General features: G+C 41.1%; 1 protein-coding gene across 1 annotated transcript; it reads left to right on the plus strand.

Annotated features, from left to right (window-relative positions):
- Nucleotides 1-23,720, plus strand: LOC308280915 (NACHT, LRR and PYD domains-containing protein 3-like; the record flags this gene model as incomplete). Its single annotated transcript, XM_080755217.1, has 10 exons — nt 1-82; nt 546-836; nt 1,661-1,690; nt 2,350-2,406; nt 8,880-10,713; nt 11,601-11,771; nt 11,932-12,102; nt 12,386-12,556; nt 13,363-13,409; nt 23,559-23,720. Coding segments are annotated over 10 exons (3,016 nt in total), but the record flags the coding sequence as incomplete, so codon positions are not given.
- Between the last annotated feature and the right edge of the window lie 20 nt (nt 23,721-23,740).

Genomic DNA, 23,740 nt, shown 5'->3' on the forward strand with positions numbered 1-23,740 from the left:
ATGACCATAGAAGACATTGGAGAATACTCTGTGCACATCAACGGTCGACTGTTGAGCAAGACTTACACGGTTAAACAGATGAGTGAGTATGAACTGTGTCCTGTGAAGATCATGTGTCATCATGTGTCTATTATAATATACAATGTTCACTGTCCACAGAAATGTTCATTTGAATTGAAGTTTTAGTTAATAGAGTGTGTGGGGGATTCAGAAAGAAAATGGGAAAAAAGAAAAACAATGTGAAGATTATATTTTGTACAGTGAAGAGAATCGGTACTTAGTTCTACTCTACAAAGCTGTAAAAGACCAGAACCTTTGTTAAGTTAAACTTGTCTGGGAGGTGCATATGAAATGAACAGCAACACGTATTGGGTCTCATTGCAGTGTGACTATGGCTTTAACCATAACAGCACACATACCGGTACATGTGAGCAGTGAATCACATTGTTTGACGCTGGTGGTGGTGGTGACACATGTGTTTTGTTTTAACTGCAGTCTGGAGACAACATCAGCAGTAAGTTGTCTTTATTCTGTTTCCTCAACAGAGAAAGTCCCAAAGCCACTGGTGGCCACCAAGGCACCTTGTGATTCTAACTCCACCAGCTGTGAAGTGCACTGTTTGCCTGTGCGTGGGAACATCAGAGAGTCAGGGCCAGTCACCTATCTCTGGAAGAAAGATGAAGGTGAATGGATGGTGTCTGACTCTGGACCAAACTCTAGTTGGCTGATTGTCACCAGGGATGAAGATGGGAAAGTTAAAACATTAACTTGTGAAGTGAAAAATGAGTTCAGCATGGAGCGGAGTGAACCTAAACCCAACCTTCTTTATCATGAAGGTATGTAGTTTACTACACCATGTGTACACATTGAATCACTGTTACAGTCTTTGTCATGAAGGTAGCCTATGTAGTCATGTGAACACGTTGAATCACTGTTACAGTCTTTATCATGAAGGTATGTAGTTTACTGCATCATGTGAACACATTGAATCACTGTTACAGTCTTTGTCATGAAGGTATGTAGTTTACTACACCATGTGAACACATTGAATCACTGTTACAGTCTTTATCATGAAGGTTTGTAGTTTACTACACCATGTGAACACATTGAATCACTGTTACAGTCTTTATCATGAAGGTATGTAATGTATACCATGTAGTTTACTACTGTATATCATGTGAACATGTTAAATAACAGTGCGTGTGCGTGCCGTGCATGCATATTAAATTCATAGAAATTGACGACTTAAGCCTTATTGCAAATAAGTAAAAAAAAAAATATAGCCTATATTTGGAAACATATAGCAGTTCATTGAAATTAAAACAAAAATGTAGCCTATATTGTAATTTGCATTGCAAATAAAATCATCCTTCTTTCTAAAATGATATACTGAACCAAACCATCAGGTTTTAGGTTTAATTTTAGTGAAGCAGCTCTTATTCATTCTAACAGCTAGACCAGAAATACAGGGCAACCAGTTGCTTTCTGAAAATATGTTACTTTCTTGAGCGTGTTTAAAATAATTTCCATTATTTAACCAAATTGTCAACAAAATGCAGAACATGTGTTTATTTTTCTTCAGGACCTCAACCTGAACCTACACCCACAGCAGCCATTGTGGGAGGCGTTATCGGTGCTCTCCTCCTTGTTCTCCTTGCAGTTGGTTTGGTGCTGGTGGTGATATTTCGTGGTGAGTTTCTCTACTGATTTTACACATAACATACAACATTAGTTGGTCAGACATTGCACTGCCTTTAATATTATTTGCTGTACAGTATGTGTGTCTGTATGTAGGCATATCTATACATACTGGAATATAAAATATAGGATTATGTGGAATTCATGCACTCAATTGTTTGTTGCGACCGTCAGGTCACAGTTACTATCAAAATCTCCACTTCACGTCCGCTAATTCACAACATTTCGTTACCTATCGTCTTCAGTTCCTCCCTCCCATAGTTCCTCCCTCCCATTCCATCCATGAAGGCAGGTCACAAAAAGTTGTAAGTTACACATTTGGTGTAACACTCAGCTGTGCCCATCCTATCGCAGTAGTATAACTCGCAGTCTTGGCTGTGCCTTTCACACAGTATGTTGGGGGAAATTGCTTCTTGCCCTTATGGCGTGTTACTTTTGTTTATGTCTTATAACCTATCTTCTTAAAATGATGGTTTACGTAAATGTAGTCTAAAGTTTAATGTAGTTCTTTTGTTGCTGTTGTTTGTTCTTCAAATGTATGTTTTTAAAAGTATTGTTTTTATATGTTGAGGTAAACTAGCTGTGCCTTCAACACAGCTAATGTTACTGTATGTCATGTCATGTTGTCACTGTGTTTGAATTTCATCTCAGGTCGTATCAGGAAGATGTTTTCATTACCTGAGTCTAAGCGTGAGCGTGATCCTGAAGGTGAGTGAGTTTGAAAACTTTAATTAAACAGTTTGTGATGTAACCTGGTCATACTAATTGATAATAATAATAATAATAATAATTCTCGGAAAACACGCTGAGGGCTGGGACCCTCTTTATCGGTGTCGAGATTACAACAATAACACAAAACACAACAACAATATGAAAAGAAAAAGAATACAGATTACAGAATATGGAAATGAATAAAATAACATTTCATCACATGATTTATCATCAATTAAACAAGTACATTTTAGATTGACCAAAGTAGATACATCTTAAAGGGCCACTTCACCTCTGGGACAATCCTATCTTATTTTATTGTTGTTTGGGACACGATCAACACAATCCTGAGTGATTTTTTGTGTTCAATTTGTGTTTTTAGATAATTTAGTATTTCAGCATGTACTAGTGATGCGTTTTACATCATACGATGCAAAATGCATCCCTGATGATGCAAAATGCATCACTGATGATGCAAAATGCATCACTAGTCATGCTGAAATACTAAAATATCTAAAAACACAGATTGAACACAAAAAATAACTCAGGATTGTGTTGATCGTGTCCCAAACAACAATAAAATAAGATATGGTTGTCCCAGAGGTGAAGTGGCCCTTTAAAGTGACCTACCGTAGGAGAACAAGAGAGTTATACTTAAGTGAAGCATGTAAGGAGTTCCAGGTCTGTGAGGAACAACACCTGAAAGCTGACTTTCCATCCCTAGTGGATCAAGCATCAAATAGTCCTCAGAGTGTGTATGATAGATAATAGTTTTCCACTGCAAAAGAGAATTTAATTTCTCTTTTGAAAACTGATGTAGTAAATAAATCCATATCATGAACATCCAATCAACATTTTAATCACATGTTGCATGGCCTCCAAATTCATTAAAATGTTTACATTTAATAATAAAACAATAACAACTTAATTGGATTTATGACCACTTTGTGCATTGCATTTTAATTTTCACATTAATCTTCTACTTTGTTTTCAACAACCAACCGCAAGGCAAAAGGAAAGCTCACACACCAGCATGAATGAAGCTGGGTTTTAGATATGAAGCTGGGTGATGGAGACATGAATGAAGCAGTGTTTTATTAGAGTCTATAGGGGACACAAAAAAGTTAAAATGAAAACAAACAGGAAAATCAGAATAATATTTTCTCTGATTAAAAAATGCCCCACTTTACTTTTTGTATTGTGAGGCGATGTGCAATACCATTGTAAAACTATTACTTTCACATTCTAGGACTGAATTAATTGTCTAGGACTGAATTAATTGTGTGTGTGTGTGTGTGTGTGTGTGTGTGTGTGTGTGTGTGTGTGTGTGTGTGTGTGTGTGTGTGTGTGTGTGTGCGTGCGTGCGTGCGTGCGTGCGTGCGTGCGTGCGTGCGTGCGTGCGTGCGTGCGTGCGTGCGTGCGTGCGTGTGTGTGTGTGTGTGTTTTTGTGTGTGTGTGTTTTTGTGTGTGTGTGTGTGTGTGTGTGTGTGTGTGTGTGTGTGTGTGTGTGTGTGTGTGTGTGTGTGTGTGTGTGCGTGTGTGTCATAGACTATCCACTAAGAGTTTTTCCATCACCAGACAGTGATCCACCAGAACATGGTATGTACAGGATGTTTCTCTTTTGTTACTACTTGTCTTTTATTTGTTACCAGTAAGACGCCCTAAGGGCGAAAAGCAACTTTGTCCTAAAGGGCGAGGTCACACACATGGGTACATGCACATGGGCGCGTGCACATGGGTCCTTTGGCATGTATACCCTAAGTGATGATCCAGTCGTCTTCATGTATGGATTGAGTGGTTAATCCTTGACAATAATTTAGATCAGGGGTGTCGAACTCATTTTGGGGTGAGGGCCGGATTGGATGAAAGGCGACTTGATGAGGGCCGCAACCAGTCGCGGATCGGATGGCATGCACATGTTCGCTCTGTTTTTCTTCCTGTCGTCTCAGCCACTGCTATAGCTAGCAGTATAGCAGTATATCATTTTACAAATTGTGTTCATTATTGAGTAAAATAGCTACTTTCATTATTGGTATTACAGTTGCAGTTAGTTACGAGAGATGCTATTTGTTTAAAGGAGTAGTTCATCCCCAAAATGACTTTTTTTTTCTTTGATTACTCACGCCATGGAGACTTAAATAAAATGGAGAGTTAAATAAAATAAAAATATTTTATTTGTCGCACAAAAATGTGATAATAGTACACTTCCGCCCATTGATTCCGGATGGGGACCCAAATGCATTTGGGTCCACATCCGGAATCAATAGGCATGCATTTATTCATGTAATCAAATTTCTGTTTTAGGAATGAGTCTACATTGGCTCCATGGCATTTTGGGGGTGAACTACTCCTTTAAGAAGTGCCAATAAGAATAAACCATTTGATAATAGAATAATTCAATTCCTGATAGTCTCTGCTATAATTTGTAAATGGCTAAAAAAAATATTATTGATGCAGGACAATAATTATTTGTATTGTATTTTATAATAAAAACAATAAAAGTAATGAACAATAATGGCATATTCAGAAAATATCTGAATAATAAAACTTTTACATTTTATTATTATTATATTTATTATTTAATTTTTCTTAACAACATTAATTTCCATGTCAAATATGTGTAATCTTTGAGTACAGTTCGAATATTTTTTAGTTTAGTTTAGTTTATTAGCACATCATATAAAACATGTAACATTATATACATGGGAACAAAATACAGTGCGAGGAAAGGAAGAAGCCATCAGGCTTATTTGGAATCCTTCCCTTATTGGAAGAGTTAATAAAATTACAGCTTTAAAAGTTCAATAACAATACAGTAGAAAACCACAAAAGGGGCAGCTGTGCAATGAAGAGATAATAACACAGAAACTGCACAAAAGAACAAAAGACAAGAGAAAAAGAAGAAAAAAAACATAAAGAAAACACATCAGTAAACTAAATCATGTTGACTACAGTTAGGACGAAATAAGATATAGCTTTAGATGTTTTTTGAATACTGGCAAGGATATTGATAACTTCAGTGAAGCATCTAGACAGTTCCACAAATGAGGGCCTCTAAATTTGATAAATGATTGATGTTTTGAAGTACGACAAAGAGGTAAATCAAAATCATCCCTTTGCCTTGTGGGGTAGGAGTGAATGTCAGAAGTTAACTGAAAAAAATTATGAAAAGAAAATGGAATGTCTTGTTTGCATTTTTTAAATTTAAACATGAACAAACAGGTTTGTAGAATATTTACTTTGTCAATAGGCAATAATGAATATTTAATGAAGAGAGGAGCAGATGGCTCATATCTATTTGACTGAGAAATCATTCTCACAAACCTTTTTTGAATGATCAGAATTTGTGTTAAGAATGATGGACATGTTGCAGCCCAAACAATATTACAGTAACTAATATGTGGGAAAATTAAGCTATAATAAAGCGTTAAATGGGACGAAGGAAGAACAAATGGACAGATTTTTCTCAATATACCAAGCATCTTCATCGACTTCTTGCATACAGTATCAATCTGTTGTTTCCAGTTTAAGTTTTCATCTATAATGACACCCAAGAATTTTGTATATGGAACCTGGCAAATTTCTGAGCCATTGATTAAGATTCTAGATTTTTCATGGGGGAATATTTTGTTTATGTTGCTAAAAATCATGAAGTTGCATTTTTTGATATTAACTCATTTAGTGCCACCCCTTTCACCACTAGAGGGCGCCCAGTGGACATAGAAAATCCCATAGAGATATGCTGGTATATGCAGAAGCCCTGCAGCCATGACTTGCCGTGCGCCTGAACACTTTCCTTTGTGCATGTACAGGAAGAGGATGAAGTTAGCTTGAAGTTAGCTATTGGCTACCAAGCATTTTAGAAGCCTTATTTTCGTCAACTTAGCCATGATTAAACCTTGCACACCTCATGCATGGGAAAAAAACAGAGAAGAATGAGCTCTAAAAAATCCAATGCAATCCTGGATTGCATTGGAGTGGATTTGTGCAGTTTGTTCACAGCTTTCAAACAAAAAAATCCGATTGGAAATCCGTTCAGGCATTCTTGAGATAATCGCCATTATGTTTTACATGTTATGTAAACAAACATGGCTGCCCTGTATGTTAGATGGGGTTGTATGGGGGTGGAACATGCAAAATCGCGATTGAAATCATGTTCACCAGATTTGATGGGGTCCAAAAAAAAAAAAAAAAAAAAATGAAAAAAAAAAAATTCAAAATTTTATTTTATTTTTTATTTTTTTTTAAAGCCGAACTTGTTCGGGATCGGCACTCTGCGATACGATAATAAAGCCGAACTAGTTCGGGATTGGCACTCAATGAGTTAAGAGTAAGCTTGTTCAACTGAAACCATTTGTACACATCCAACAATTCATCATTAACATGTTTAACAAGGGTATTTAAATCACTGTGTGAGGCAATGAGATTAGTATCGTCTGCAAATAAAATAGGAAGAAACAATTTGCAATTCATGGCTAAGTCATTAATATAAATCAAAAACAATAAAGGACCAAGTATGGAGCCCTGAGGAGCCCCGACTAAGATTTTCAACTTCTCAGATAAACAACCATTTATGGACACATATTGTTCCCTGTCAACTAGATATTGTAGGTATGTTCAGGTATTATTCATAGCCAGACCCCCCACCCCATTCCTAGCAATGCTGTCATCTTCAGAGAGAGAGAGAGAGTGCTGTTCACTTAACATTCCAATCAATCAACTCAATCACTGCCAGCTGGTGGGAGAAACCTAGCCTGCAGTTCTTAAAACAATCATAACTCTTGACAGGAATGGGCTAGAGCAGGGGTGGGCAATTATTTTTTCCATGGGGCCACATGAACAACAGAAAATATTGTGGAGGGCCGGGCCAAAAGGCAGTGCTCCCCGTAAACTAAACAAGCTTTACCTCCGACTTCGGTAAATAAATACTTAGCAGTCCAATTTTACTTGAAAACCCGGCATTCGGCATTGACTTTGAATGTTTTTGCCACTTTTTGATGGATAAGGTAAGGCAGGTCATCTTGACGTGTGACCAGGCTGACCACCTGCTTGCTATTGAGACAATGATCCAATGATCACGCACGTGTGCTGATGTACGCATTGCGTCCATATGTACGTGAATAAAAAACATCAAAATAAAAGAAATGCAGCTTTAGTCCATGCATTAGGTAAAATTAGAAAATGTGTTTATTTTGAAAATTGCCATTAACCCTAGAAGGGCCCCCGGGCCACACAATGCCCAGGTCTGGGCTAGAGACTTACTTTTTTTTTCTAAATGCTCAGAAATGTATGCTCTGTATGTTTGACATCCCTAATTTAGATAACTAGAAGCCCAGCGTCTAGTCGGCGACCTGGCCAACTCGGAACAATGTAAATAGGGAATGAATGCCCTGCCCTTTAATGCAAACCCCATATATGGAGATATCTGTATCTGTCTGTCTGTCTGTCGGCGTCCATTTTATGTCCATATATGGAGATCACTGCAGTTATAGTTCTGGGTCCATTTTATGCCCATATATGGAGATATCTGTCTATCTGCGTCCATTTTATGCCCATATATGGAGTATCTGTCTGTGCCTCCAACTGTGTTGCAGACACAGTGCCGGTTCCCCCTTTAATGCAAACCTCATTATACTTGTTGTCATAGGACCCGTTTTGAACATCTGTTTGCCTGTGTCCATTTATGCCCATATATGGAGATATCTGTATCTGTCTGTCTGCGTCCATTTTATGCCCATATATGGAGATCTTTGACCATCTGTTTGCCTCTGTCCATTTATGTCCATATATGGAGATATCTGTATCTGTCTGTCTGCAATCCATTTTATGCCCATCTGTTTGCCTCTGTCCATTTATGTCCATATATGGAGATATCTGTATCTGTCTGTCTGCAATCCATTTTATGCCCATATATGGGGGCATTCATTTTATGCCCATATATGGAGAACGCGCGTGCCCGTGGGACGAACGGTTCTCGAGATACGCGGATTACATACATACATACACACTCACAGAGATTTTTTGTTGACTCATGTGGCGTACGTGATGTCAGAGCCTTTTATGAAGTGATGTCACAATGAGTCAGAGCTTTCGCCGATTTCCTCCGGAACAGCCTGATGTCAACAATCAACCCCGCATAAGGAGATTCCGAACGTTTCGTGCCGGTTCGGGAAAACCGCGCGTCGGGTCGGGTCGAGACCCGGCACTGCACTCCGTGCCGCGGCGGGGAACGCGCGTGCCGAATCTGAAGCCGGTGGGACGAACGGTTCTCGAGATACGCGGATTACAGACACACAGACAGACAGACAGAGACTTCTCGCATTTATAGATAGATATGAGATCAAACTGCTTTTCCATAGCTCAGTGTCTACAGCAGCAGAAACATGATGTCCTTTTAACATTAGAATGACCAAGACCTCTCATTGGAGGACCACATCTACCATAACATGATCTGTTCTTTGATCATTTAGAGACTCCTGATCCTGTGTGTCAACAACTCAAGTCTAACCTGAAGGAGAAGTTTCAGTGTTTTCTGGAGTGGATCACAAAAGAAGGGCCAAAAACACTTCTGAATCAGATCTACACAGAGGTTTACATCACAGAGGGAGAGAGGGGAGGGGTCAACCAGGAACATGAGGTCAGACAGATTGAAACAGCATCCAGGAAACCAGCCAAACCAATCACATTAGAAGACATATTTAAACCTGGAAAAGATGAAAGAATCAGGACAGTGATGACAAAGGGAGTTGCTGGCATCGGTAAAACCGTCTTAACTCAGAAATTCACTCTGGACTGGGCAGAAGACAAAGCCAACCAGGATTTCGACTTTGTGTTTCCATTCACTTTCCGAAGGCTGCATTTAATAATGAAAGACAAATACAGCCTGGTGGAACTTATTCATCACTTTTTTAGTGAAATCAAGGAAGCAGGAATATCCAGCTTCAACAGTTCCAAAGTTCTGTTCATCTTTGATGGTCTAGATGAGTTTCGGGCTCCTCTACAGTTCCTGAAAAAGAACATCTGGACTGATGAAACGAAGCCAACATCAGTGGACGTGTTACTGGAAAACCTTATCAGTGGCCACCTTCTTCCCTCTGCTCGCATCTGGATAACCACACGACCTGCAGCAGCCTCCCAGATCCCTAGAGATTATGTTGACAGGGAGACAGAGGTTAGAGGGTTCACTGACAACCAAAAGGATGAATACTTCATGAAGAGATTCAGTGATGATGAGAACCAGGCCAGAACAGTCACCTCACACATCAAGACATCACGAAGCCTCCACATCATGTGTCACATCCCAGTCTTCTGTTGGATCATTGCTTCAGTTCTGGAGAACATGTTGAAAAAAGCAGGGAAAATATCACTGCCAAAGACACTGACTGAGATGTACCTCCGTTTCATGGGTGTTCAGTCTGAACAGTTCAATGTGAAATATCATGACAAAGATCAGACACCAGTTGACTGGGATTGGAATAAGGCCATTCTGTCTCTGGGAAAACTGGCTTTTGAACAGCTGAAGAAAGGCAACCTGATCTTCTATGAAGCAGACCTGATAGAGTGTGGCATTAATATCAGAGATGCAGCTGTGTACTCTGGAGTGTTCACCCAGATGTTTAAAGAGGTGAAGGGTGGGTGGGCCAAGGAAGAGGTGTTCTGCTTTGTTCATCTGAGTGTTCAGGAGTTTCTAGCTGCTCTTTATGTCTTTGTCCGATTCATCAAAGATGGTGTCAACCTACTGTCAACCTCCAGGTGGTCCAAGCTATTTAGAGGCAAATCTAAGATGAAACACCTCTACCAGAGTGCTGTAGACATGGCCTCACAGAGTCCAAATGGACACTTGGACTTGTTCCTCCGTTTCCTGCTGGGCTTCTCATTGGAAAACAATCAGTCTCTCTTACAAAGACTGTTGGCCAATCAGGAATCAGACGAGGTCAATGAGAATCCATCTCCAGAGAGCATCATTCTGTTGGGAGAGACAGGAAGCAGCGATCAGACCAATCAGAAAACAGTCGAGTACATCAAGAAGAAGATCAGGGAGAATCCCTCTCTAGAGAGAAGCATCAATCTGTTCCACTGTCTGAATGAGCTCAATGATCATTCTCTAGAAGAGGAGATCCAACAGTCCCTGAGTTCAGGACGTCTCTCCACAGAGAAACTCTCTCCTGCTCAGTGGTCAACTATAGCTGCCATGTTGCTGTCATCAGGAAAGGATCTGGATGTGTTTGACCTGAAGAAATACCAAGCTTCAGAGGAGGCTCTCCTGGGGCTGCTGCCACTGGTCAAAGCCTCCAGTAGAGCAGTGTAAGTGCACTGATAACTGGATACATGTAATGTATTATATCATTTTTCTGTTATAGGAAAGATAATTCAAGCATTAAACCGTTTCAGCATTCCTAATATGACAAATAGTGAAAATAGCAGATCTACAGCTCACAGCATGTGATGTGAGCTTGTAGATATACTATTTTTGCTATTGTTGAAAAGGTTTAACATTTATGAAAATGAAGAAAATGTATCATTTATAATGACATTCCAAAAATAGGGAGGTTAATGTCTGCAACTTCCCAGAGAGCTTAAGAGAAGGTTAATTAAAATCATCAGAAGTCTTCTTAAAGTAGTTCAACATATCCATAGTAGTTCAAGACAGTCCAAATCACCTTCGTAAAGCATAGACTAATCTAAACTTTCTGTGTGTGTGTGTGTGTGTGTGTGTGTGTGTGTGTGTGTGTGTGTGTGTGTGTGTGTGTGTGTGTGTGTGTGCGCGTGCGTGTGTGCTTGTGTGTGTGTGTGTGTGTGTGTGTGTGTGTGTGTGTGTGTGTGTGTGTGTGTGTGTGTGTGTGTGTGTGTGTGTGTGTGCGTGCGTGCGTGTGTGTACCAAACACATTTTTCAAAAGCAAAACTACTCCGCATCAAGGAGTTTATTAGGTAGGCCCTAAAAGTGTGTCCTTGAGCGCAGGGGAATATTTTGGGTTAAAACTGAATCCGGTTTGATCTTTCCGGCAAATTGTAGTCCTTTGAGTACTACAACATGACGTTTTGTGGTTTCCGCTCCAGACCGGTTACAGACCCGAAAAGTGAAGTGATCCCAGACTACTGATGATATAATATAGGATATAATTTACTTATTCTAATTCTTTAAAACAAAATACAAACATATTGATTTCATCCACAAACATTTGTTTCTCCAGGCTGAGTGGCTGTAACCTGTCAGAGAGATGCTGTGAGGAGTTATCATCAGTTCTCTCCAACTCCTCTAGTCTGAAGGAAATGGATCTCAGTAACAATGATTTGACAGATTCAGGAGTGAAAAAACTCTCTGCTGGACTGGGGAGTCCAAACTGTATGCTGGAGACACTCAGGTCAGTATTCCTGAACATGTACAGAACACCATTCGTATCCTGGTTTAGCCTGACTATTTAATTTATATACTTTTAGGTGGAGGCAGTCTGATATTTTGTATCTTTTGTTTTCTTTTGTATCACTAATAAACACATTATTTCATCACTAATGTTTCTCCAGGCTGAGTGGCTGTAACCTGTCAGAGAGATGCTGTGAGGGGTTATCATCAGTTCTCTCCAACTCCTCTAGTTTGAAGGAAATTGATCTCAGTAACAATGATTTGACCGATTCAGGAGTGAAAAAACTCTCTGCTGGACTGGGGAGTCCAGACTGTACACTGGAGACACTCAGGTCAGTATTCCTGAACATGTACAGAACGCACGCACGCACACACGCACGCACGCACGCACGCACACACGCACACACACACACACACACACACACACACACACACACACACACACACATAGATTAACCAAGAATACAAATGACTTTTGACAGACTTCAAACACAATAACCCTGTGACGTGTGTGTGTGTATGTGTGTGTGTGTGTGTGTGTGTGTGTGTGTGTGTGTGTGTGTGTGTGTGTGTGTGTGTGTGTGTGTGTGTGTGTGTGTGTGTGTGTGTGTGTAGGTTGTCAGGCTGTATGGTCTCAGAGGAAGGCTGTTCTGCTCTGGTCTCAGCTCTGAGATCCAACCCCTCCCACCTGAAAGAGCTTGATTTGAGCTATAATCACTTGGGAGACGGTTTGGAGCATCTCTCTGCTGGAGTGAAGGATCCAGGCTGGGGATTGAAGACTCTCAGGTAGGGAAAGACATGCTGCCACTCAGTGCCAATGGCTTCTAGTAGGTTTAGAGGAGGGAAATCATACTATGATGCTGTATAGCAGGGCTTTTCAACTGTTCTGTGCCCTAGACAGTTTGAAGAGTCCCTTTCTTCAATTCTAAACATTAATATGAATTCTGGTTCTAAATGTGAAGAGACTCCACTCCATCACAACATGGTTGATGCCTACCATGTCTGTGCTGACTGACAGACTGTAAAGGGTCACATGTATTTGAGAAAATAATGTAACTCAGTGGGACTGAATTACCAGGGCCCAAGGTGGAGGGGCCTTCATTATTTTATACTTTAGCTATTGAAAAATAGCTAAAGTTTTTGAAAAGTTGTGAAAATGTGTGCAAATCTTGTATGTATTTTTAAGCGAACATTTGTAAATGTTGCTTCTGGGGGTCCCTGGAACTGAATATTTTTAGATGGGGGTCCGTGACCAAATACATTTTGGGGTCCTTCACATGAAAAGGTTTGAACACCACTGACATAGAAACATAGGTTTAAAAAAAAAAAAAGGATTTCAAATATTCAAAGACTTGCACAAATTTTCAAAAATAGCAGATCTACAAGCTCGCAGCGGGGCACCTGGTGCCGCACTGTGAGCTTGTATATCTGCTATTTTTCAATAGTCAAAGCACAAAATAATGTTTAATAATACGTTCCCAGTCTAAATGGGTTATGGATGAAGTTGTTTACAGGGTGACCTGAGACAAACATGTTTTAGAACCTCTGCTATAGACTATGAAGGCCTGACTTTGTCTCTCTTCCTCCCACAGTGTGGACCATGGTGGAGAGAAGAGGCTGAAACCAGGTCTGAGGAAGTGTAAGTGTTTATTCTGTTTTATTCATAAAATCAAAGCAGCACAAACAGCATGATGTGACATTCACTCATTAACATCCTACTGTGAATGAAGATTAGATGATCATTCATCAGTAATTAAATGAACAAATAGGTCTTTAATTACTTTAATTAATGTAACTTTGTAATCTATCTTTAAATGCGAGAAGTCTCTGCGTGTGTGTCTGTCTGTCTGTCTGTCTGTCTGTAATCCGCGTATCTCGAGAACCGTTCGTCCCACCGGCTTCAGATTCGGCACGCGCGTTCCCCGCCGCGGCACAGAGTGCAGTGCCGGGCCTCGACCCGACCCGACGTGCGGTTTTCCCTAACCGGCGCGAAACGTTCGGAATCTCCTTATGCGGAGATGATTGTTGACATCAGGCTGTTCCGGAGGAAATCGGCGCAAGCGCTGACTCATTGTGACATCACTGCAGTGCCGGGCCTTGCCTCGACCCGACAGATATCGGCGCAAGCGCTGACTCATTGTGACATCACTGCAGTGCCGGGCCTTGCCTCGACCCGACAGATATCTCCGTATATGGGCATAAAATGGACACAGGCAGAGCGCTGGGCATAAAAGGGACACAGACAGATATATGGGCATAAAAGGGACACAGACTGAGATCTCCATATATGGGCATACAGAGATCTCCTTGCCTCGACCCGACAGATATCGGCGCAAGCGCTGACTCATTGTGACATCACTGCAGTGCCGGGCCTTGCCTCGACCCGACAGATATCTCCGTATATGGGCATAAAAGGGACACAGGCAGATATATGGGCATAAAGGGACAAATCGGCGCAAGCGCTGGGCATAAAAGGGACACAGACAGATATATGGGCATAAAAGGGACACAGACTGAGATCTCCATATATGGGCATACAGAGATCTCCCTATATGGGCATATCGGCGCAAGCGCTGGGCATAAAAGGGACACAGACAGATATATGGGCATAAAAGGGACACAGACTGAGATCTCCATATATGGGCATACAGAGATCTCCCTATAAGGGACACAGGCAGATATATGGGCATAAAGGGACAAATCGGCGCAAGCGCTGGGCATAAAAGGGACACAGACAGATATATGGGCATAAAAGGGACACAGACTGAGATCTCCATATATGGGCATACAGAGATCTCCCTATATGGGCATATCGGCGCAAGCGCTGGGCATAAAAGGGACACAGACAGATATATGGGCATAAAAGGGACACAGACTGAGATCTCCATATATGGGCATACAGAGATCTCCCTATATGGGCATATATAGATATCTCCGTATATGGGCATAAAAGGGACACAGACTGATACAGAGATCTAGGAAATCGGCGCAAGCGCTGGCGCAAGCGCTGACTCATTGTGACATCACATCATAAAAGGCTCTGACATCACGTACGCCACATGAGTCAACAAAAAATGCCATGGTTACGTATTCTGATGTTCCTATATGGGCATAAAAGGACACAGGCAAACATATGGTCAAAACGACTCTTATGACAATAGGTATAATGGGGTTTGCATTAAAGGGTGGGGCATTCATTCCCTATTTCAAATTCGGCACGCGCGTTCCCCGCCGCAGCAGGTAGTGCAGTGCCCGGCCTTGACCCGATCAGACACGCGATTTTCTGGAACCAGCACGAAAGGTTCGGGTTCTGATGTCTGACATCAGGGTTTTCCGGAACCGGCACTGTGTCTGCATAGATCTCCATTTATGGGCATAAAATGGATGCAGATAGACAGATACGGATATCTCCATATATGAGCATAAATGGACACAGGCAAACAGATGGTCAAAGATCTCCATATATGGGCATAAAATGGACGCAAAAAGACAGATACAGATATCTCCATATATGGGCATAAATGGACACAGGCAAACAGATGGTCAAAACGGGTCCTATGACAACAGGTATAATGGGGTTTGCATTAAAGGGGGAACCAGCACTGTGTCTGCAGTCGGAGGCACAGACAGATACAGAGATCTCCATAATGGGCATAAAGGGACACAGACAAACAGATACAGAGATCTCCATATATCAGCATAAATGGACACAGGCAAACAGATGGTCAATACAGGTCCTACAGAGATCTCCATATATGGGCATAAAATGGACGCAGACAGACAGATAACTCCATATATGGGCATAAATGGACACAGGCAAACAGATAGTCAAAACGGGTCCTATGACAACAGGTATAATGGGGTTTGCATTAAAGGGCAGGGCATTCATCCCCTATTTATTACTTCTAGTAATAATAAAACAAGGTTAGATAGTAAGTGTGATTTTAATGTTTTTAAGGAAACAGAGTCTTAAAGGGATAGTTCACCCCTAAAATGACTTTTTATCTATCGATTACTCACCCCATGGAGACTTGAATTCAGAGATATGTTTTTTTAGACGCAGCACCTCTGCTGGTAGGACTCCTGGGCTCCTATGTGTCTGCTGCAGTTGCTCCACAATGGACCATTCACATGTTATTTCAAAAGTTTAAACATTTTGTCAAATGCTTTTGAAAATAGCAGATCTACAAGATTGCATGTGAAACGTGAGCTAGTATACCAGCTTGAATAGATTAAGTATGAAATAGGGCTGTAAAAAGTACAGCTTTGATTTGATTGATGGTGATCGTAAATAGTGATGCAAACTCATTCATAAATACACTATTGTAGTTTACATATTGATAGGTGATAGATGACTCAATCATAAATACAATTGATAGACGTCTACATATAGAACCATTGATACAACATTATCATTATCCATTTTTGTTTTCTAATCAATTTCAAGCGTTGCACTCTGCACTCTAAAGTGTGTGTGTGTGTGTGTGTGTGTGTGTGTGTGTGTGTGTGTGTGTGCGTGCAAACGTGAGTGCGTACAAGTGTGAGAGACAGAGAGATACAAACAGAAATCGGATGGACAATCTGTCAATCTTACTGTATATACAGTAAAGGTATAATTACTTACTGTACGTCGCTCCGCTCCCGCCCGCATCGGTAATGTCCGCGATTTGTTTACAACGCATGTCGGGCGTGCACACGAAGTGAACGTCCTCCATAGTAAATCCATTGAGAGGTCCATAAAGAGACTTCATTTACTCCAAAAGAGACATTGTACATGGCCTGTATAATGTACACAAATACACTCGGCTGGGCGCAGCCATGATTCTCTTCTGGGCTCACACTGTCATGTGACTAGATGACGTAATCGTTGCCGTCAAGTGATAATCCAAAAAAACAAAAACAACCCCCTTCCGGCCCTTCAAAATAATAGTGGCGGCCTACGGAGGAAACGGCGCGGCACCAAGGCACCAAGCATCCCTTCAGATTAAAAGGCAGTAATTGTGTTAATAGTTATTGTACATACTAGTAAGACGCCTCATATAGTTAACTATTTACCAGATCTACAAGCTCACAACTCGATGGGTCACGTTGTGAGCTTGTAGATCGGCTATTTTGCAATACAAAAGTGACAATGAAAGTGGTTAAAGGCCTGTCCATACACTCAGAAAGGTCTGTTTCAACTAGAAAATGACGTCATAAGCAACTTCTGAAAAGCACTACCCAGAATTAGAGTTCAGAAATCTGCACGTAGGAAAGTCGGAACTCTCTGAAGAAAAGTTGGGTTTCGGACGGTATGGAGATGTGATGACACGCCCAAAGAATATCATTATGTTACAGTAGGTCACATGGTCTTTCTCCAACCAGTCTGAAAAGGGTCCGAAAAGGAGCCTCTGCACAGAGTGACTGCACTGTTAGTAGTGAATGTGTACTCGGTCTGTCGTACGGGGCCGCGCACATACAAAATAGATGATTTACAAGCTCACAATGTGTCACGTCCGCAACGCTTTGTGACCTTGTAACACAGTTATGTATTCTGTCACCACACACACACACACACACACACACACACACACACACACACACACACACACACACACACACACACACACACACACACACACACACACACACACAGGGTAAGGGTTAGGTTAGGGAGTGAAGACTTCAATATATTGTCCTGGGCAAAGTCAATGCCTAAGATGCAGTATAGAGAATAGTGCTTTCGCCATCTTGTTTTTTAAAAAGAAAGAATGTTGCAATTTTAGATTGGGTTGGTTCCCCTAGTTCATAAAATCATGCAGGTCATCTTGTAGTTTATGTCCTGTGGGTTTTATGTGTGAGACTGTTAGGGCTATGATTATGGTTATAGGTTTAGGTAGAGGGTTTTGAGTTCAATCGGGATTGTCACATCAAGAAACACTGTTTGTGGTTCCCTAATGTACCCAGTCCCGAGAGAATGATTGCACGCGCCATTCTTTGAAACTAAGAAAGATTCCAAAACATTTTAGCCTATTCTCACCAATAATAGATGTCACAGTTATTGTCCATGACATTGCAAGCGGCGCGAAGGCCAGCGGACCTTAGAGCCGGCCAGGGCCAGTGGCGCCGCGAGAAGCCGTGGTGGATGCAATCGATAAATGCCATGATAATTCTCATTCTATTCATTTTACATTTCAATAGGTTTCAAAAGGTCTCCTTGGAGATTAAGTAGTCCTGACTGTTGTATGACAGTCAGGACCACTTACTTCAAGTATGACAAGGCTTGTAAGGTTTATTCAAATCTCCATTTTTTGAGTTTGTGTTAATCCCCAAGTCCTTTGTTTTAGGCATAACAAAGGATTCCAGGTGTGATAATGGTCCATCACTTGGGTCATTGTTATGGTTAGGGTGTGTTCACCCACTCCCTAGGCATGACAAAGGCCAAGTAGGCTCATTGTTGTTTAATCACAAAGGCATTGGGGGCCTTTGTGTTAGGGATTGTGTAGGACTGTAGGTAGAGTGTTTAACATTTATAGATTTAGCCCTCCTGGGTATCTAGTATCTAGTCTTTTGATCCATTCCTGTTCTTGGAATTTCCTCTGTCCAACAGTCCAGTTTCTGTTGTGTTCTAGACCACACACCTTAAGGGCTTGGATCCCATGTGTTAAATAGTGTTTTACAATAAGTAATTGTGTTTCTTTATGGTTATTAATATTATAGCGATGCTGGTTAAGCCTACACGCTATGGAGTTACCCGTTGCTCCAATATACTGTAGTTTGCAAATGTCACAAGTGATAAGGTCACATTTTGTGTGTTGTAGGGTATAATTTGTTTAATTCCAACTACATTTCTGTTTGCTCTATTTATAATTTGTTTCTGTGGGCTAAAATAACTTGGAGTTGGTTTTGTAGCCCTGTTACTTTGTTTCAAGTTACTACAGACCAGGTAGTCCTTTAAAATTTTATTTTTGCGATAGGCTGAGATTATCTTGTAATCCTGTAGTAGATTGTTCTGCCTATTTTCAAAGTAGCTTTTTAGGCGTTTGTTGGCCAAAATGCTTTGGCTGGAATAAGTTGTTACTAAGGCTAAAAGGGGTCTCTGGTCTCTGATTTTGACCTCCTCAAAGGTGCTGTAGGCCTTTCTAAGGTAAGTTCTTGTGTAGCCTCGTTCCCTTAGGGCTTTGAAAAGAATTTTACATGCTGTTTCAAAGTCTTTTTTTGGGGTACAGATCCGTTTAAAGCTCAGTAGCTGTGACTTGACTATTCCTGAAAAGCAGTGTGGTGGGTGGAATGAGCTCTTATGTAATAAAGCGTGTGTACCCGTAGCTTTGAAGAATACTTTCAGGTCAAGTTTTCAAGTTGTGTCAAAATTTTTACCCGTGTATGTAGTGATGTCCAAAAAATCAATTTGTGTCATGTCCAGGCCTGGAATTTCATCAGTTTAGGGGCAAGGCCAATTGGCCTTTGGTGTTGTAAAATTTTTGAGGGCACAAAGGCCAAGTGCCAGGGCAGGAAGGCCATCATTAAAACAATGATTTTAAGTCCACGCCACAGTCATAATTAATTTAGCTTAAACGTTAAGGTTTAATGTAATACCTTTCAATTAAATAAATATCAAGAAAATGTTTATTTCTGGTTTTGCCATGTGCAGTGGTGTAAAGTAACTAAGTACATTTACTTAAGTATTGTACTTAATTGTTTATTGTAATTTTGAGTATTTCTAACACTTACTTCTACTCCACTACATCTCGGATCCAAATATTGTACTTTTACTCCACTACAATTATTTGAAACCTTTAGTTAACAGTTACTTTGCATATATAAATTATAATATTATCAAACATACATGAACCACTTTAGCCCTATTTAGGCTATTTGAAAATAACCAAGCTTGTAGAAAAAATAGCAGATCTACAAGCTCAAGATGTCGCATAACTATGTGTTGTGAGCTTGTAGATCATTTTTGATACCTATACTTTTGTACTTTTACTCAAGTATATTTTGAATTTGAGGACTTTTACTTGCAACCGGAGTATTTCTACATTGCAGTAGGCTATACTTTTACTTGAGTAAAACATTTGAGTACTTTTTCCACAACCGGCCATGTGTTGTGCACGCACGCACACACACACACAAACTCCTCCCTCCCGTTCGCGGAGTGAAGTGATCCTTTCTCAACAATAATGTACTTTCTGACAGCTCAGCCTCTTGGGGAAAGAATAGCTTTTGGTTCCCTTGTGCTGCATTTTGGTTGTTGTCCTGAGCTCAGCCGAGCTCCGTTTGATAGGCATTCATTCGCACATTCGGATTTATTCAACAGGCTGCGTTAGATGAAACTCCCCGTTTAGCCCGTGAATTGTTTTTGTGTTGTATAATCACTGTGTCGGCGGCTCCACTATGCGGTGGCTGCTATGCTGCTACTACGAGCGTAAATGGAATATACTACTGGTCATGTGAGCAGCTCAACCAACCATGCACTGCTGTTACCGTAATGACTGGAAAATCGCGCAGAGGAAAAAACGGTACAAAGCAGTTAACGGACTGCTGTGGGCGCCGGGGCACCACGGCCACTGTGGCCCGTTTGGGCATGTCATTTTTCGAGGGGCACACGGCCAAAGAGAGGGGGCAACGACGGCCATGGCCGTCGTGGCGCCGTGAAATTCCTGCCCCTGGTCATGTCTGCTGACGACATATTTGACTGTTATTGTTCTGTGATGTGTGTTTAGGATTGTAATAAAATCCTGGAATTCCTCCATGGTGTATTTCCCACGTGCCCCATATGTCATCCAGGTATCTGTAATAATGTGATGGTTTGAGTGGACATTTTTCCATTACTGATTCCTCCCAGGATGCCATGTAGATGTTGGCCAGTGAGGTGGCAAACCGTTTTGCCCATCGCTGTTCCACTGATTTGGAGAAACGTCCTGCCATTAAATTGGAAATCATTTTTTGTTAAATTTATTTCCAAGCTCTTTGTCTGGGTCGCCTTCTGTCCGGGTATTTCCGCAATATGTCCTTGATGGCTTGTAGCCCTGCGTTTTGTGTCAATATTTGTGTATAGACTGTCAATATCTATCGAAAATAATATTGCATTCTTTGGAATGACAATGTTCTTTATTATTTACACAAAATGATAGGAATCCTTAATATAGCTCTTGTGTCTTATGGATAAGGGGTTAAGGTGATATTCTATGAATTCAGCCGTACCGTAAGTCTCAGATCCCTAGTCTGAGATAATCGGACGCCCTGTTGGAATTTCGTAGGGAATTGACCAACTGGCTGGATCTTTATGTATTTTTGGTAAAAGATACATGGTTCTAGCCTTGGGTTTGTCCACTCCTAAGAGGTATCTTTCCTGTTTTCTGTTTATGAATTTTTTCTGCCTTAAACACACACACACACACACACACACACACACACACACACACACACACACACACACACACACACACACACACACACAAGCACACACACACACACACACACACACACACACACACACACACACACACACACACACACACACACACACACACACTCACTCACAGGGTTAGGGTTAGGGTTATAGGGTTAGGGTTATAGGGTATAGGGTTATAGGGTTAGGGTTATAGGGTTAGGGTTATAGGGTTAGGGTTATAGGGTTATAGGGTTAGGGTTATAGGGTTATAGGGTTAGGGTTATAGGGTTATAGGGTTAGGGTTATAGGGTTATAGGGTTAGGGTTAGGGTTATAGGGTTATAGGGTTATAGGGTTAGGGTTATAGGGTTATAGGGTTAGGGTTATAGGGTTATAGGGTTATAAGGTTATAGGGTTAGGGTTAGGGTTATAAGGTTAGGGTTTTAGGGTTATAGGGTTATAGGGTTAGGGTTATAGGGTTAGGGTTATAGGGTTAGGGTTATAGGGTTATAGGGTTATAGGGTTAGGGTTATAGGGTTATAGGGTTAGGGTTATAGGGTTATAGGGTCAGGGTTATAGGGTTAGGGTTAGGGTTATAGGGTTATAGGGTTAGGGTTATAGGGTTATAGGGTTAGGGTTATAGGGTTAGGGTTTTAGGGTTAGGGTTATAGGGTTAGGGTTATAGGGTTATAGGGTTAGGTTAGGGTTATAGGGTTATAGGGTTAGGGTAATAGGGTTAGGGTTATAGGGTTATAGGGTTAGGGTTATAGGGTTATTATAGGTTTATAGGGTTATAAGGTTATAGGGTTAGGGTTAGGGTTATAGGGTTAGGGTTTTAGGGTTATAGGGTTATAGGGTTAGGGTTATAGGGTTATAGGGTTAGGGTTATAGGGTTATAGGGTTATAGGGTTAGGGTTATAGGGTTATAGGGTTATAGGGTTAGGGTTATGGGGTTATAGGGTTAGGGTTATAGGGCTATAGGGTTAGGGTTATAGGGCTATAGGGTTAGGGTTATAGGGCTATAGGGTTAGGGTTATAGGGTTAGGGTTATAGGGTTATAGGGTTAGGGTTATAGGGTTATAGGGTTATAGGGTTAGGGTTATAGGGCTATAGGGTTAGGGTTATAGGGTTATAGGGTTAGGGTTATAGGGTTATATGGTTAGGGTTATAGGGTTATAGGGTTAGGGTTATAGGGTTTTAGGGTTATAGGGTTATAATATATATCTGTACCCTAAGTACAGGTATATATTCCCCTCCCCTCCCCCCAGGGTATCTTTCCTGTTTTCTGTTTATGAATTTTTTCTGCCTTAAACACACACACACACACACACACACACACACACACACACACACACACACACACACACACACACACACACACACACACACACACACACACACACACACACACACACACACACACACACACACACACACACACACACACACACACACACACACACACACTCACTCACAGGGTTAGGGTTAGGGTTATAGGGTTATAGGGTCAGGGTTATAGGGTTAGGGTTAGGGTTATAGGGTTATAGGGTTAGGGTTATAGGGTTATAGGGTTAGGGTTATAGGGTTAGGGTTTTAGGGTTAGGGTTATAGGGTTAGGGTTATAGGGTTATAGGGTTAGGTTAGGGTTATAGGGTTATAGGGTTAGGGTAATAGGGTTAGGGTTATAGGGTTATAGGGTTAGGGTTATAGGGTTATTATAGGTTTATAGGGTTATAAGGTTATAGGGTTAGGGTTAGGGTTATAGGGTTAGGGTTTTAGGGTTATAGGGTTATAGGGTTAGGGTTATAGGGTTATAGGGTTAGGGTTATAGGGTTATAGGGTTATAGGGTTAGGGTTATAGGGTTATAGGGTTATAGGGTTAGGGTTATGGGGTTATAGGGTTAGGGTTATAGGGCTATAGGGTTAGGGTTATAGGGCTATAGGGTTAGGGTTATAGGGCTATAGGGTTAGGGTTATAGGGTTAGGGTTATAGGGTTATAGGGTTAGGGTTATAGGGTTATAGGGTTAGGGTTATAGGGCTATAGGGTTAGGGTTATAGGGTTATAGGGTTAGGGTTATAGGGTTATATGGTTAGGGTTATAGGGTTATAGGGTTAGGGTTAGGGTTATAGGGTTTTAGGGTTATAGGGTTATAATATATATCTGTACCCTAATTACAGGTATATATTCCCCTCCCTCTCCCCCCACCTCCTCCTCTCTCTCCTCTCCTCTCCTCTCCTCTCTCTCTCCTCTCCTCTCCATCTCCTCTCCTCTCCTCAATGGGTTAATGGAAGCAATGCCCCCCCCCCCCCCCCCCCCACGGTGACAATAACACTCTAAACTCTATAAACAACAATAATAATATTGATGAGGTTTTAATTAGTTGTGATGTTTTGTCATGTGTTTTCTCACAGATTCTGTTCACATCTCACTGGATGAGAACACAGCGTACAGGACCCTCTCCCTGTCAGAGGGGAACAGAAAGGTGACTGTAACACAACAACACCAAGGTTACCCTGCTCACCCACAGAGATTCACCACTAGGCAGGTGTTGAGTAAAGAGAGTCTGTGTGAAGGTGGGAGGTCCTACTGGAAG

The sequence above is a fragment of the Nannobrachium achirus genome (genome assembly GCF_963921795.1).
Source record: "Nannobrachium achirus genome assembly, contig: SCAFFOLD_410, whole genome shotgun sequence".
Classification (NCBI taxonomy): Eukaryota; Metazoa; Chordata; class Actinopteri; order Myctophiformes; family Myctophidae; genus Nannobrachium; species Nannobrachium achirus.